The following is a 15,976-nucleotide window of genomic DNA, read 5'->3' on the forward strand; positions in this document are numbered from 1 at the left end:
ATATACTTCAATGTTAAAGTCTCGCATAGACTTCAATGTTAAAGGCTCCCATAGACTTCAATGTTAAAGGCTCCCATAGACTTCAATGTTAAAGGCTCCCATAGACTTCAATGTTAAAGGCTCCCATAGACTTCAATGTTACAGGCTCCCATAGACTTCAATGTTAAAGGCTCTCATAGACTTCAATGTTAAAGGCTCCCATAGACTTCAATGTTAAAGGCTCCCATAGACTTCAATGTTAAAGGCTCCCATATACTTCAATGTTAAAGGCTCCCATAGACTTCAATGTTAAAGGCTCCCATAGACTTCAATGTTACAGGCTCCCATAGACTTCAATGTTACAGGCTCCCATAGACTTCAATGTTAAAGGCTCCCATATACTTCAATGTTAAAGGCTCCCATAGACTTCAATGTTAAAGGCTCCCATAGACTTCAATGTTACAGGCTCCCATAGACTTCAATGTTACAGGCTCCCATAGACTTCAATGTTAAAGGCTCCCATAGACTTCAATGTTAAAGGCTCCCATAGACTTCAATGTTAAAGGCTCCCATAGACTTCAATGTTAAAGACTCCCATATACTTCAATGTTAAAGTCTCGCATAGACTTCAATGTTAAAGGCTCCCATAGACTTCAATGTTAAAGGCTCCCATAGACTTCAATGTTAAAGGCTCCCATAGACTTCAATGTTAAAGGCTCCCATAGACTTCAATGTTACAGGCTCCCCATAGACTTCAATGCAACAGGCTCCCATAGACGTCAATGTTAAAGGCTCCTATAGACTCCAATGTTACAGGCTCCCATAGACTTCAATGTTAAAGGCTCCCATAGACTTCAATGTTAAAGGCTCCCATAGACTCCAATGTTACAGGCTCCCATAGACTTCAATGTTAAAGGCTCCCATAGACTTCAATGTTAAAGTCTCCCATAGACTTCAATGTTAAAGGCTCCCATAGACTTCAATGTTAAAGGCTCCCATAGACTTCAATGTTACAGGCTCCCATAGACTTCAATGCTACAGGCTCCCATAGACTTCAATGTTAAAGGCTCCCATAGACTTCAATGTTACAGGCTCCCATAGACTGCAATGCTACAGGCTCCCATAGACTTCAATGTTAAAGGCTCCCATAGACTTCAATGTTACAGGCTCCCATAGACTTCAATGTTAAAGGCTCCCATAGACTTCAATGTTAAAGGCTCCCATAGACTTCAATGTTAAAGGCTCCCATAGACTTCAATGTTACAGGCTCCCATAGACTTCAATGTTACAGGCTCCCATAGACTTCAATGTTAAAGGCTCCCATAGACTTCAATGTTAAAGGCTCCCATAGACTTCAATGTTAAAGGCTCCCATAGACTTCAATGTTAAAGGCTCCCATAGACTTCAATGTTACAGGCTCCCCATAGACTTCAATGTTACAGGCTCCCATAGACTTCAATGTTAAAGGCTCCCATAGACTTCAATGTTAAAGGCTCCCATAGACTTCAATGTTAAAGGCTCCCATAGACTTCAATGTTAAAGACTCCCATATACTTCAATGTTAAAGTCTCGCATAGACTTCAATGTTAAAGGCTCCCATAGACTTCAATGTTAAAGGCTCCCATAGACTTCAATGTTAAAGGCTCCCATAGACTTCAATGTTAAAGGCTCCCATAGACTTCAATGTTACAGGCTCCCCATAGACTTCAATGCAACAGGCTCCCATAGACTTCAATGTTAAAGGCTCCCATAGACTCCAATGTTACAGGCTCCCATAGACTTCAATGTTAAAGGCTCCCATAGACTTCAATGTTAAAGGCTCCCATAGACTCCAATGTTACAGGCTCCCATAGACTTCAATGTTAAATGCTCCCATAGACTTCAATGTTAAAGTCTCCCATAGACTTCAATGTTAAAGGCTCCCATAGACTTCAATGTTAAAGGCTCCCATAGACTTCAATGTTACAGGCTCCCATAGACTTCAATGCTACAGGCTCCCATAGACTTCAATGTTAAAGGCTCCCATAGACTTCAATGTTACAGGCTCCCATAGACTGCAATGCTACAGGCTCCCATAGACTTCAATGTTAAAGGCTCCCATAGACTTCAATGTTAAAGGCTCCCATAGACTTCAATGTTAAAGGCTCCCATAGACTTCAATGTTAAAGGCTCCCATAGACTAATGGAGATGCACACATCGAGGGCAGTCAACTAAATTGCAGGCAAAGGGAGACGGGAGAATGGTTTGACAATAAAAAATATATTCTCAGCATCGTAACTCTGGGCAGACTTTGCTGTTATGGCACAGAGCGTGGTGGGGGGTGGGGGGGTTGGTGCTCACCGCAGGAGTTCCCATCGGGCACCCAACGCCGATGTCACAGTCGGTCAAATTGCGGAAAATGCTGCGATGCGTTTCAATTCACCAGGTAGTTGAAATGGGGTTGTATGGATCGGTGAAAGATGGTGATGGCTTGTAAAGCCCTCTGGGCCTCCATCCGCCAAGCGGACACGTCGCAGGCCGCCGGATTCGGAAAGGACGGCACGGATAAACATTCCGATACCGAGGTGCAAAAACAACAACAAACGCACGGTCCCGTTTTCTTGATCGAGGTCAAAGGTCGCGGGGGTCGCACGTGGGCGAGACAACTTCCCCCGCGCATCTCTCGCCGCCCGCTCCTCTCCGCACCCTCCCGCAGGGGCGACGGCGGCGGCGGCGGCGAGGCGGGCGGCCGTCAGCAACGGGGTCCCGCGCCTCGGTGCCACGCCGGCCACGGCTCTGCTGCTCATGCTCGTGCCGACGGCGGCGCGCGCCGCGCTGCTCTGCGACGTCGCCGTCGCCACCGGGCTGGTTTGGCGAGCCGTTGGGGGCGTCGGGGTTTGCCGTCGCCTCGTCGCGTAGACGCCTGGGCGAGTTGTCTTTTGAAGGACGCTTTTCTTTCTCGCGCTCGCAGTCTTTACGATCGCGATGCCTCTTTACATTCAGCGTTGTTCCTCGCTCCACGTACATGAACATCGTCGAGTTTCATTGCAAAGAGTTGCACGCCGTGCGCCCGCGGCGTCTCGCAAAGAGCCACACTGTACAATTTTAAATGCGAGTTGTGACAGAGCCATTCCCTGAAGTTGTTCCGTGCTGCTGCTGCTGTGCTGAAGACGTAATAATAATAATAAAGGTGGCAAGTTTAAAACTTTATGGACTGGAACTCATTTCTTGGGTTTCTCTTTCAGTTTCTTGGAGTTCCCTTTCAGTTCATTGCAGTCATCAATGACGTCTATGATGGGACCATTTTGCTGCGGGAAATAATTACGGAGTTTGATACAAATGTGTCACTTATATTTAAAATTTATAATCAAAAGTTATCACAGGTCAAGCTAATTCTGAATTAAACTTTATTAATGTATATAAATGTCGGTCGTGAAAATCCTCCATTATGTCTAAGGAGAACTCATTCCAATGATTGGCTGTACATAATTTTCCTCTATCATAAGCTGCATGTTTTTGTATATACATATTTTCGTATCATCGCTCACGTTTGATATTATTTGTTTTAATACCTCAATGCGGTTTTAAACCTAATGCGTTATCGACCCACATCTCCTCTGTCGGAGTGTGCACGTCTGAAAGGCTACCCCTTTGGCAGGCGCTGTGTTGAGAACTTGTGGTTGTGAATAGTGCTGCTGCTGCTGCTGCTGCCAAAAATATACAAGGTGATGGGGTGGTGATGATGATGGTGGAGAGGGGGTGGTGGTGGTGGTTGAGGTTGTGTTGATGATGGTGGAGGGGGTGGTGGTGGTCGTGCTGTTGGTGGTGGTGCTGGTGATGGTGGTGCTGGTGGTGGTAGTGCTGGTGGTGGTGCTGGTGGTAGTGCTGGTGGTGGTAGTGCTGGTGGTGCTGGTGGTTGTGGTAGTGCTGGTGGTAGTGCTGGTGGTGGTAGTGCTGGTGGTGGTGGTGCTGGTGGTGGTGGTAGTGCTGGTGGTGGTGGTGGTAGTGCTGGTGGTGCTGGTGGTGCTGGCGGTGCTGGTGGTGGTGGTGGCAGTGCTCGTGGTGCTGGTGGTAGTGCTGGTGGTGGTGGCGTTGCTGGTGGTGGTGCTGGTAGTGCTGGTGGTGGACCTGAGTCACCCGAGTTTTTAATACGACCGCTCGTACGCGCACGTACGCAGGCATGTGTGTGTTTGTGTGTGTGTTTGTGTGTGTGTGTTTGCTGGCGTGTGTTTATCTTGGGACAATAAACCACTCAGAGAGGCCCCTCCCGCTCCGTGTTTGTCTTTACTCGGCTGCCCGCCTGTCTCTTGTGTAGCCGCTCAGGAATTTGCCGTGAGATGGATCTGTCGGCGGGCGTCATCATCTCTCCGTCGGCTCGAAGGGGGGGGGGGGGTGCCCTGTGGGGGGGTGGTGGTGGTGCCCTGTGGGGGGGTGGTGGTGGTGCCCTGTGGGGTGGTGGTGCCCTTTCCTTCGTCTGCAGGGGGGGGGGGGGGTTAGCGACGACAAACAAACCGCTTCGGTCAAAATTCAGGTCACGATTTCAATGAGAAGAATGCAGCCGTGTGCGGCGCGTTGCACGGGACGCTGGCTGGCTGGCTCCGGTCGGTGTAAATGCTGGCTGGCCCCCCGGTGTAAATGCTGGCGGTGAGTGAGTGGTGAGCGGTGAGTGAGTGGTAAGTGGTCAGTGAGTGGTGAGTGAACAGTGAGTGAGTGGTGAGTGAATGGTGAGCAGTGAGTGAGCGGTGAGTGGTGAGTGAGCTGTGAGTGGTGAGTGAGCTGTGAGTGGTGAGTGAGCGGTGAGTGGTGGGTGAGTGGTGAGTGAGCAGTGAGTGAGCGTGAGTGAGTGGGGAGTGAGTGGGGAGTGAGCGGAGAGTGAGTGGTGAGTGATGTGTAAACTCCTTTGTCGGGGTGCCTCTCTTCTCTCACCCAGCGTTCATTGGAGCTCTGTCATCCCGACAGTTTTGTTCCTTCACCTTAATCCCTCTCACACAGCTTATAGGTCGTAGTTTGAGCTTGGCTCTGTTTCACTCCAGCGCAGTCTTCGAGACAGTCTGTTCCCTTCACCTGATGAAGGCCACTTGTGTTGTGGCCGAAACGTCGTGATTTTTGTTGTTTTATTTTTTACCTACGTGACTTTACCGAATAGAACCAAAGAGTAGTGGTGAGTGAATTGTGAGTGAGTGGTAAGTGAGCGGTGAGTAGCACGGGGATGTCCTCATTCAGCAGCGGACTGAACAGCAAACAACTAGGTACACTGAAGGCGATGTTGTGCGTTGCCGAGCCTATTAAGTGTGGCAGCAGCCAAAAGAGGGACACCCCCCCCCCCCCCCCCGGGATGAGATGGAGCGACGAAATCGACTTCCGGATGGATTGTTACCATCGCAGGGCCGTAAGGTGGCGATGGGTTGGGGAGGCCTTCATCCAGCAGTGGATTGACCGTGGCCGGCGATTACGATAAACAAGACACACAATCTAAAAAAAACGCACACGTAAACTGAACGCCTTTCTTGGCCTCAATTCCACTTCAGCTACGATCGAATCAGCCCTGGCAGAGTAAAACATAAAACACGTGTCGGGCAAATAAACAAGACACTCTTTAATTGTTGTATTGAGAGAGACGGCGCGGGAACTGAAAGCACCAATAAGGTCTGAAGATTGTCGAGCATCATGCATGGTGATGGTAGCATCGTGCGTAGTGATGGTAGCATCGTGCGTAGTGATGGTAGCATCGTGCGTAATGATGGAAGCATCATGCGCAGTGATGGTAGCATCATGCGTATTGATGGTAGCGTCGTGCGTAGTGATGGTAGCATCGTGCGTAGTGATGGTAGCGTCGTGCGTAGTGATGGTAGCGTCATGCACAGTGATGGTAGCATCGTGTGTAGTGATGGTAGCGTCGTGCGTAGTGATGGTAGCGTCGTGCGTAGTGATGGTAGCGTCGTGCGTAGTGATGCTAGCATCGTGCGTAGTGATGGTAGCGTCGTGCGTAGTGATGGTAGCGTCATGCGTAGTGATGGTAGCATCGTGCGTAGTGATGGTAGCATCGTGCGTAGTGATGGTAGCATCGTGCGTAATGATGGTAGCATCGTGCGTAATGATGGAAGCATCATGCGCAGTGATGGTAGCATCATGCGTATTGATGGTAGCGTCGTGCGTAGTGATGGTAGCATCGTGCGTAGTGATGGTAGCGTCGTGTGTAGTGATGGTAGCGTCGTGCGTAGTGATGGTAGCGTTGTGCGTAGTGATGGTAGCGTCGTGCGTAGTGATGGTAGCGTCGTGCGTAGTGATGGTAGCGTCGTGTGTAGTGATGGTAGCGTCGTGCGTAGTGATGGTAGCATTGTGCGTAGTGATGGTAGCGTCGTGCGTAGTGATGGTAGCGTCGTGCGTAGTGATGGTAGCGTCGTGCGTAGTGATGCTAGCATCGTGCGTAGTGATGGTAGCGTCGTGCGTAGTGATGGTAGCGTCATGCGTAGTGATGGTAGCATCACTACACATGCACAAGCACAGTGTCACCCGAATGCCTCTTGTTTCCCACTCGCAGGAACTGAGCCGTGCCCAGGGCTGAACAAGCCGTGGCCGCGTTGTTTTTTTTTCCTCACCGCAGAACTCTCAAGAGCTGTGCCGCCGCCGGCAAATTGCAGCGACCGCCTTGGGCTGCACGCCGGTGACGGCGGTGCGTTGCCACGATGGCGCCTGTGTCCCGCTGTGTCACCCAAGTAGAACTGCCACCATTGATTTACCTTAGGAAAATATCAAAGATCTATCCTGAACCAAGTAATTATTGCATGGTAAGGGTACACTCAAATATAATCCAGGACAGGGCAATGGGTAAAGGTTACCCAGAGTTCCATTTTAAACAGGGGGGAGGGGGGGTGGTGGGTTCTCTGTTTTCAATAATCTAAGTTGAGAAAAACTCCTGACAGGAATCCACAACCCCCCCCCCCCCCCCCACCGGCCCGGCCACCTCACAACTCCAAAGTTTGGTTTGTAGTGGCACACACGTTGCAAGGCGACTTTATGGGGTAGCCCACTGCCGATTAACCAGACACCAGATACCAGACTTGTCGTTTCTAAACGCGGCTTTAAACTTAGACTGCCGCGCACCATAGGGCCCATCCAAGCTGCCTATCGTGTTCACCTGGCCACGCACAGGGAGGAGGATCCTGATGGGTTGGGAGCCGTCTCCTCGGTGTACCTTCTAGGCCCGCACTAATAATAGGGTACTATCGGTGTAACCACACAATCCTGATATTACATCATACGAGCAGAAAAAAAGTTAAACCTTTTGTGTTGCAAGTTGAGGCTTTGCTACCCTGCAAATTTCACACAAGGCGCTGCAGCGGCTGTTGCTGCCCGCTGCCAAATTCAACTCCCGCTTGCTCGAGTTGCGTGAAGACCAAAACAACGAGAACAGATTGCTCTGTTTATGGCCAAAACGCTGCCGTGATGGCAAGCGTCATTCAATTCCTAGCCGTGTTCGAGGTAGCAACTATATAACGCACGCGTTAACACGTTTCTAATCTTTCACCTTGTCCTGAAATTGTATTTAAATAAAATAATAATACAAATTATAAGTGCTTCCGAAATGCTCAATTTTACCAACACTTACAATGCTGCCTCATCGAGCCAGACTAACGTGAATTTAACGACTCTATTAAAGTAAAATAATTGCTGTCCAACAAGAGCAACGTGCGTCAATTTCCATTCGGCCGTCGGGTTTTTCTCGCTGGGAAGACGCAAAAACCTCGCTCGCACAGAGGTTCAAAATATTAACAAAGCATTGACAGGCCCCACGGAATGCAATCAACGATTTGGCACCACGCACCCCAGCGGCAATCGCTCCCATGCGGCAGGTTTAACGAAATGGAAACTAACGAACAGCGAAGATTGGCACGTGAAAAAAAAAGCGCATTTGCAGCTGCATCTTTGCAAAAATTCTACCGCCACGGAAGCGTTGAGCACCACAATTTAACTTTGCAGGGGTGGGGGGGGGCGTGCCGCGTCTGTTCAGAGTCTCGATGTTTTTCCCGCGGTCGCGGTAGCGGTGCTCCGTTTAGCTCGGCCGGAGGCGACGACGCCGTGGGGCACGCCGTGCGCGAGAGCCGGACACGATCGGGGCCTCGTCCCGCTTGGAAGGTTCAGCGGAAACCGCCGAGGATCTTGCGAACGCCCAACGCGGCCAGACCCGCCATGGCCCCGAACCCCGCGACGGCCACCAGCGTGTTTCTGAGCGTGCTGCCGGGCGTCTCCCGCTCATACTCCCGCACGAACCCGTCCTGCGTCCGGGGGAACACGAGCGCAATCCGCCGTCAGTACGGTCGTGCGTGCGCACGCGCGCGCGGTGTCGGTCCCGAAAACGGCAGTGGCACGGCTGGCGATTGTACAGGCGGTGCAACTGGGCGCTCGAGAGGCAGATGGGGCCCAGCTGCCGAGTTCGAAAAGAGGAGAGCGGGACATTTGCTCTGCAACGGCGTTTTCACAAACTTAATATGCAGGTCTTGGATTGACGAATTGGGGTTTTTTTTACACATTTGACCGCTTTAAACAAATGCTTCTCCTAAAACATGGACCCGCTGAAAACCCCACAGGCAATGGCGAGAAACACATACAGATGGTATGAACGACAGGGCGATTTCTGCCGTCCGAGAGAGGGGATTAGGCGTCTCTCACGATTTAACAAACACACAAGCCGCTCCACTGCCAGTCGCTCACTACTCTACACAGAAGCCCCAAGCTGTCTAAGCTGACGACATGTCGCAGCAACTTGGCAAAACTCAAATAAAAAAACTAATTAAATTTCTCTTCAGTCTCGCCTGGTAACAAAAAACAACAACCCCCACCCCCAATTCTCAATAATCCTCATGCCGTCTGAACCCATCACCAACGTCATAATCACCACCAAAATCACAGTTCCCACCATCTCCACTCACCACCACGAATCAATCACAACCAGGTCGCACATCTCCACTCACCACCAATAATCAATCACAACCAGGTCGCACATCTCCACTCACCACCACCACCACTAATCAATCACAACCACGTCACACATCTCCACTCACCACCACTAATCAATGACAACCACGTCACACATCTCCACTCACCACCACTACTAATCAATAACAACCACCAGGTCACACATCTCCACTCACCACCACCACTAATCAATGACAACCACGTCACACATCTCCATTCACCACCACCACCACTAATCAATGACAACCACATCACACATCTCCACTCACCACCACCATCACCACCACTAATCAATCACAACCACATCACACACCTCCACTCACCACCACCACCACCACTAATCAATGACAACCACGTCACACATCTCCACTCACCACCACCACCACTAATCAATGACAACCACGTCACACATCTCCACTCACCACCACCACTAATCAATGACAACCACGTCACACATCTCCACTCACCACCACCACCACTAATCAATGACAACCACATCACACATCTCCACTCACCACCACCACTAATCAATGACAACCACCAGGTCACACATCTCCACTCACCACCACCACCACTAATCAATGACCACCACCACCACCAGCAGCAGGTGGCACGTGTCCACAGCAGGTGGTGTCACGTGTCCACAGCAGGTGGTGTCACGTGTCCACAGCGCGTGTCTCACCCAGCCTCCCTGGCGCACGAACCAGGCCCTCCTGCTACTCCGCGAGGCCACCAGGAAAGCGGCCACCTCGTGGGCCACGGAGGCCCTCGCCTCGGCGTCTCTCCCCGCCCTCCGCTCCCCGCCGCCGGCGGCTTCCTTGAGCCTCTTGAGGAGCAGCGCGCAGAACACCGCCAGCGCCACCACGCGGCCCCAGCTCACGTGCCCGTCGGAGAACATCTCCCGGGCCACGGCGAGCGCCGAGCCACGCAGATCCTCGGCCTCCTCCGCCACCACCACCAGGCGGCTCACCATGGCCGAGAAGGCGGCGCGGTGCTGCTCCAGGAGAGAATCCCCGACGCTCTCCAGGAGCTGTGAAGCGGCACAAAGTTGCTGCTGCTGCGGTTGTTGTTGTTGCTGTTGTTGTTGCTGTTGTTGTTGCTCCGTCTGTGCCAGGTGAGCGGCGTAGCCGGAGATTAAATTTGCGGTCTGGACGGTGAGCTCGTCGTCATCGTCATCGTTGTTGTCATCGTCATCATCGTTGTTGTCGTCATCGTTGTTGTTGTCGTCATCGTTGTTGTCGTCATCGTTGTTGTTGTCGTCATCATCGCAGCGCCTCGCCACTCCGCCACTCCGCGCTGCCTCCATGGCCGCCGTCGGGAACGCGAGACGGAGTCGACGGAGGTCGGAGTCGCCTAATGGAATCGCGACGGTCGATTCAGCGACGGTCGAAAATCGCCGCGTTGCTGGGCGTAGAATCTCTTCGGCGATTGGTCGATTTCTCATCAAGCAGGCAGGATTCGACGGGAAGAGAAATCGCGCCGACTTTAGATGTCGAGGAATCGATGCGGCGATTGGCTTGCGACGGCAAGCGTCAGCTCAGCGAGTTTCAGAGTCACAGCAGACCCAGCAGCATCAGTGAGTGTGTTAATCTGCCTGTTTGTGTCTGTGTGTGTCTCTGTGTATGTGTGTGTGTACAGAGTCACAGCAGACCCAGCTATACCAGCAGCATCAGTGAGTGTGTTAATCTGCCTGTTTGTGTCTGTGTGTGTCTCTGTGTATGTGTGTACAGAGTCACAGCAGACCCAGCTATACCAGCAGCATCAGTGAGTGTGTTAATCTGTCTGTTTGTGTCTGTCTGTGTCTCTGTGTATGTATGTGTGTACAGAGTCACAGCAGACCCAGCTATACCAGCAGCATCAGTGAGTGTGTTAATCTGCCTGTTTGTGTCTGCGTGTGTCTCTGTGTATGTGTGTGTGTGTACAGAGTCACAGCAGACCCAGCAATACCAGCAGCATCAGTGAGTGTGTTAATCTGCCTGTTTGTGTCTGTGTGTGTCTCTGTGTATGTGTGTGTACAGAGTCACAGCAGACCCAGCTATACCAGCAGCATCAGTGAGTGTGTTAATCTGCCTGTTTGTGTCTGCGTGTGTCTCTGTGTATGTGTGTGTGTACAGAGTCACAGCAGACCCAGCAATACCAGCAGCATCAGTGAGTGTGTTAATCTGCCTGTTTGTGTCTGTGTGTGTCTCTGTGTATGTGTGTGTACAGAGTCACAGCAGACCCAGCTATACCAGCAGCATCAGTGAGTGTGTTAATCTGTCTCTTTGTGTCTGTGTGTGTCTCTGTGTATGTGTGTGTGTACAGTCACAGCAGACCCAGCTATACCAGCAGCATCAGTGAGTGTGTTAATCTGTCTGTTTGTGTCTGTGTGTGTCTCTGTGTATGTGTGTGTGTACAGAGTCACAGCAGACCCAGCTATACCAGCAACATCAGTGAGTGTGTTAATCTGCCTGTTTGTGTCTGTGTGTGTCTCTGTGTATGTGTGTGTACAGAGTCACAGCAGACCCAGCTATACCAGCAGCATCAGTGAGTGTGTTAATCTGTCTCTTTGTGTCTGTGTGTGTCTCTGTGTATGTGTGTGTGTACAGAGTCACAGCAGACCCAGCTATACCAGCAGCATCAGTGAGTGTGTTAATCTGTCTGTTTGTGTCTGTGTGTGTCTCTGTGTGTGTGTGTGTGTACAGAGTCACAGCAGACCCAGCTATACCAGCAGCATCAGTGAGTGTGTTAATCTGTCTCTTTGTGTCTGTGTGTGTCTCTGTGTATGTGTGTGTGTACAGAGTCAAAGCAGACCCAGCTATACCAGCAGCATCAGTGAGTGTGTTAATCTGTCTGTTTGTGTCTGTGTGTGTCTCTGTGTATGTGTGTGTGTACAGAGTCACAGCAGACCCAGCTATACCAGCAGCATCAGTGCGTGTGTTAATCTGTCTGTTTGCGTCTGTGTGTGTCTCTGTGTATGTGTGTGTGTGTACAGAGTCACAGCAGACCCAGCTATACCAGCAGCATCAGTGAGTGTGTTAATATGTCTCTTTGTGTCTGTGTGTGTCTCTGTGTGTGTGTGTGTACAGAGTCACAGCAGACCCAGCTATACCAGCAGCATCAGTGAGTGTGTTAATCTGTCTGTTTGTGTCTGTGTGTGTCTCTGTGTATGTGTGTGTGTACAGAGTCACAGCAGACCCAGCTATACCAGCAGCATCAGTGAGTGTGTTAATCTGCCTGTTTGTGTCTGTGTGTGTCTCTGTGTATGTGTGTGTGTACAGAGTCACAGCAGACCCAGCTATACCAGCAGCATCAGTGAGAGTGTTAATCTGTCTGTTTGTGTTTGTGTGTGTCTCTGTGTATGTGTGTGTGTACAGAGTCACAGCAGACCCAGCTATACCAGCAGCATCAGTGAGTGTGTTAATCTGTCTGTTTGTGTCTGTGTGTGTCTCTGTGTATGTGTGTGTACAGAGTCACAGCAGACCCAGCTATACCAGCAGCATCAGTGAGTGTGTTAATCTGCCTGTTTGTGTCTGTGTGTGTCTCTGTGTATGTGTGTGTGTGTACAGAGTCACAGCAGACCCAGCTATACCAGCAGCATCAGTGAGTGTGTTAATCTGCCTGTTTGTGTCTGTGTGTGTCTCTGTGTATGTGTGTGTGTACAGAGTCACAGCAGACCCAGCTATACCAGCAGCATCAGTGAGTGTGTTAATCTGTCTGTTTGTGTCTGTGTGTGTCTCTGTGTATGTGTGTGTGTACAGAGTCACAGCAGACCCAGCAATACCAGCAGCATCAGTGAGTGTGTTAATCTGCCTGTTTGTGTCTGTGTGTGTCTCTGTGTATGTGTGTGTACAGAGTCACAGCAGACCCAGCTATACCAGCAGCATCAGTGAGTGTGTTAATCTGTCTGTTTGTGTCTGTCTGTGTCTCTGTGTATGTGTGTGTGTACAGAGTCACAGCAGACCCAGCTATACCAGCAGCATCAGTGAGTGTGTTAATCTGCCTGTTTGTGTCTGCGTGTGTCTCTGTGTATGTGTGTGTGTACAGAGTCACAGCAGACCCAGCAATACCAGCAGCATCAGTGAGTGTGTTAATCTGCCTGTTTGTGTCTGTCTGTGTCTCTGTGTATGTGTGTGTACAGAGTCACAGCAGACCCAGCTATACCAGCAGCATCAGTGAGTGTGTTAATCTGTCTCTTTGTGTCTGTGTGTGTCTCTGTGTATGTGTGTGTGTACAGAGTCACAGCAGACCCAGCTATACCAGCAGCATCAGTGAGTGTGTTAATCTGTCTGTTTGTGTCTGTGTGTGCCTCTGTGTATGTGTGTGTGTGTACAGAGTCACAGCAGACCCAGCTATCCCAGCAGCATCAGTGAGTGTGTTAATCTGCCTGTTTGTGTCTGTGTGTGTCTCTGTGTATGTGTGTGTGTACAGAGTCACAGCAGACCCAGCTATACCAGCAGCATCAGTGAGTGTGTTAATCTGTCTGTTTGTGTCTGTGTGTGTCTCTGTGTATGTGTGTGTGTACAGAGTCACAGCAGACCCAGCTATACCAGCAGCATCAGTGAGTGTGTTAATCTGTTTGTTTGTGTCTGTGTGTGTATCTGTGTATGTGTGTGTGTACAGAGTCACAGCAGACCCAGCTATACCAGCAGCATCAGTGAGTGTGTTAATCTGTTTGTTTGTGTCTGTGTGTGTCTCTGTGTATGTGTGTGTGTACAGAGTCACAGCAGACCCAGCTATACCAGCAGCATCAGTGAGTGTGTTAATCTGTCTGTTTGTGTCTGTGTGTGTCTCTGTGTATGTGTGTGTACAGAGTCACAGCAGACCCAGCTATACCAGCAGCATCAGTGAGTGTGTTAATCTGCCTGTTTGTGTCTGTGTGTGTCTCTGTGTATGTGTGTGTGTGTACAGAGTCACAGCAGACCCAGCTATACCAGCAGCATCAGTGAGTGTGTTAATCTGCCTGTTTGTGTCTGTGTGTGTCTCTGTGTATGTGTGTGTGTACAGAGTCACAGCAGACCCAGCTATACCAGCAGCATCAGTGAGTGTGTTAATCTGTTTGTTTGTGTCTGTGTGTGTCTCTGTGTATGTGTGTGTGTACAGAGTCACAGCAGACCCAGCTATACCAGCAGCATCAGTGAGTGTGTTAATCTGTTTGTTTGTGTCTGTGTGTGTCTCTGTGTATGTGTGTGTGTACAGAGTCACAGCAGACCCAGCTATACCAGCAGCATCAGTGAGTGTGTTAATCTGTCTGTTTGTGTCTGTGTGTGTCTCTGTGTATGTGTGTGTGTACAGAGTCACAGCAGACCCAGCTATACCAGCAGCATCAGTGAGTGTGTTAATCTGTCTGTTTGTGTCTGTGTGTGTCTCTGTGTGTGTGTACAGTTACAGCAGACCCAGCTATACCAGCAGCATCAGTGAGTGTGTTAATCTGTCTGTTTGTGTCTGTGTGTGTCTCTGTGTATGTGTGTGTGTACAGAGTCACAGCAGACCCAGCTATACCAGCAGCATCAGTGAGTGTGTTAATCTGTCTGTGTCTGTGTGTGTCTCTGTGTATGTGTGTGTGTACAGAGTGACAGCAGACCCAGCTATGCCAGCAGCATCAGTGAGTGTGTTAATCTGCCTGTTTGTGTCTGCGTGTGTCTCTGCGTATGTGTGTGTGTACAGAGTCACAGCAGACCCAGCTATACCAGCAGCATCAGTGAGTGTGTTAATCTGCCTGTTTGTGTCTGTGTGTGTCTCTGTGTATGTGTGTGTGTACAGAGTCACAGCAGACCCAGCTATACCAGCAGCATCAGTGAGTGTGTTAATCTATCTGTTTGTGTCTGTCTGTGCCTATGTGTGTGTGTACAGAGTCACAGCAGACCCAGCTATACCAGCAGCACCAGTGAGTGTGTTAATCTGTCTCTTTGTGTCTGTGTGTGTCTCTGTGTATGTGTGTGTACAGAGTCACAGCAGACCCAGCTATACCAGCAGCATCAGTGAGTGTGTTAATCTGCCTGTTTGTGTCTGTGTGTGTCTCTGTGTATGTGTGTGTACAGAGTCACAGCAGACCCAGCTATACCAGCAGCATCAGTGAGTGTGTTAATCTGCCTGTTTGTGTCTGTGTGTGTCTCTGTGTATGTGTGTGTGTACAGAGTCACAGCAGACCCAGCTATACCAGCAGCATCAGTGAGTGTGTTAATCTGTCTGTTTGTGTCTGTGTGTGTCTCTTTGTGTGTGTGTGTGTACAGAGTCACAGCAGACCCAGCTATACCAGCAGCATCAGTGAGTGTGTTAATCTGTCTCTTTGTGTCTGTGTGTGTCTCTGTGTATGTGTGTGTACAGAGTCAAAGCAGACCCAGCTATACCAGCAGCATCAGTGAGTGTGTTAATCTGTCTGTTTGTGTCTGTGTGTGTCTCTGTGTATGTGTGTGTGTACAGAGTCACAGCAGACCCAGCTATACCAGCAGCATCAGTGAGTGTGTTAATCTGTCTGTTTGTGTCTGTGTGTGTCTCTGTGTATGTGTGTGTGTACAGAGTCACAGCAGACCCAGCTATACCAGCAGCATCAGTGAGTGTGTTAATCTGTTTGTTTGTGTCTGTGTGTGTATCTGTGTATGTGTGTGTGTACAGAGTCACAGCAGACCCAGCTATACCAGCAGCATCAGTGAGTGTGTTAATCTGTTTGTTTGTGTCTGTGTGTGTCTCTGTGTATGTGTGTGTGTACAGAGTCACAGCAGACCCAGCTATACCAGCAGCATCAGTGAGTGTGTTAATCTGTCTGTTTGTGTCTGTGTGTGTCTCTGTGTATGTGTGTGTACAGAGTCACAGCAGACCCAGCTATACCAGCAGCATCAGTGAGTGTGTTAATCTGCCTGTTTGTGTCTGTGTGTGTCTCTGTGTATGTGTGTGTGTGTACAGAGTCACAGCAGACCCAGCTATACCAGCAGCATCAGTGAGTGTGTTAATCTGCCTGTTTGTGTCTGTGTGTGTCTCTGTGTATGTGTGTGTGTACAGAGTCACAGCAGACCCAGCTATACCAGCAGCATCAGTGAGTGTGTTAATCTGTTTGTTTGTGTC

General features: G+C 50.0%; 2 protein-coding genes across 6 annotated transcripts in view; one reads left to right on the top strand and one right to left on the bottom strand.

The window, feature by feature from the left end:
- Window positions 1–3,167, top strand: part of LOC142917454 (neuronal cell adhesion molecule-like) — a 39,458-nt gene extending 36,291 nt beyond the window's left edge. For all 5 annotated transcript variants that reach the window (XM_076062132.1, XM_076062136.1, XM_076062133.1 and 2 more), the window contains one exon: window positions 2,676–3,167. In XM_076062132.1, the coding sequence (XP_075918247.1) occupies window positions 2,676–2,878 (203 nt within the window). In that variant the 3' untranslated portion in view covers window positions 2,879–3,167. The remainder of the gene's footprint in view (window positions 1–2,675) is intronic.
- Window positions 3,168–5,531: 2,364 nt separating this feature from the next.
- On the bottom strand, window positions 5,532–10,285 carry LOC142917455 (induced myeloid leukemia cell differentiation protein Mcl-1 homolog). Its single transcript, XM_076062137.1, has 2 exons — window positions 9,618–10,285; window positions 5,532–8,235 (listed from the first exon to the last, which is right to left on the bottom strand). Exons 1-2 carry the CDS (start codon window positions 10,239–10,241, stop codon window positions 8,098–8,100), a joined length of 762 nt encoding a protein of 253 aa, XP_075918252.1. The 5' UTR covers window positions 10,242–10,285; the 3' UTR covers window positions 5,532–8,097.
- Between the last annotated feature and the right edge of the window lie 5,691 nt (window positions 10,286–15,976).

This window comes from Petromyzon marinus, unplaced genomic scaffold (genome assembly GCF_048934315.1).
Source record: "Petromyzon marinus isolate PM22_M1 ecotype Great Lakes invasive population unplaced genomic scaffold, UKy_Petmar_22M1.pri1.0 PM_G_Scaffold_51, whole genome shotgun sequence".
Lineage (NCBI taxonomy): Eukaryota > Metazoa > Chordata > Hyperoartia > Petromyzontiformes > Petromyzontidae > Petromyzon > Petromyzon marinus.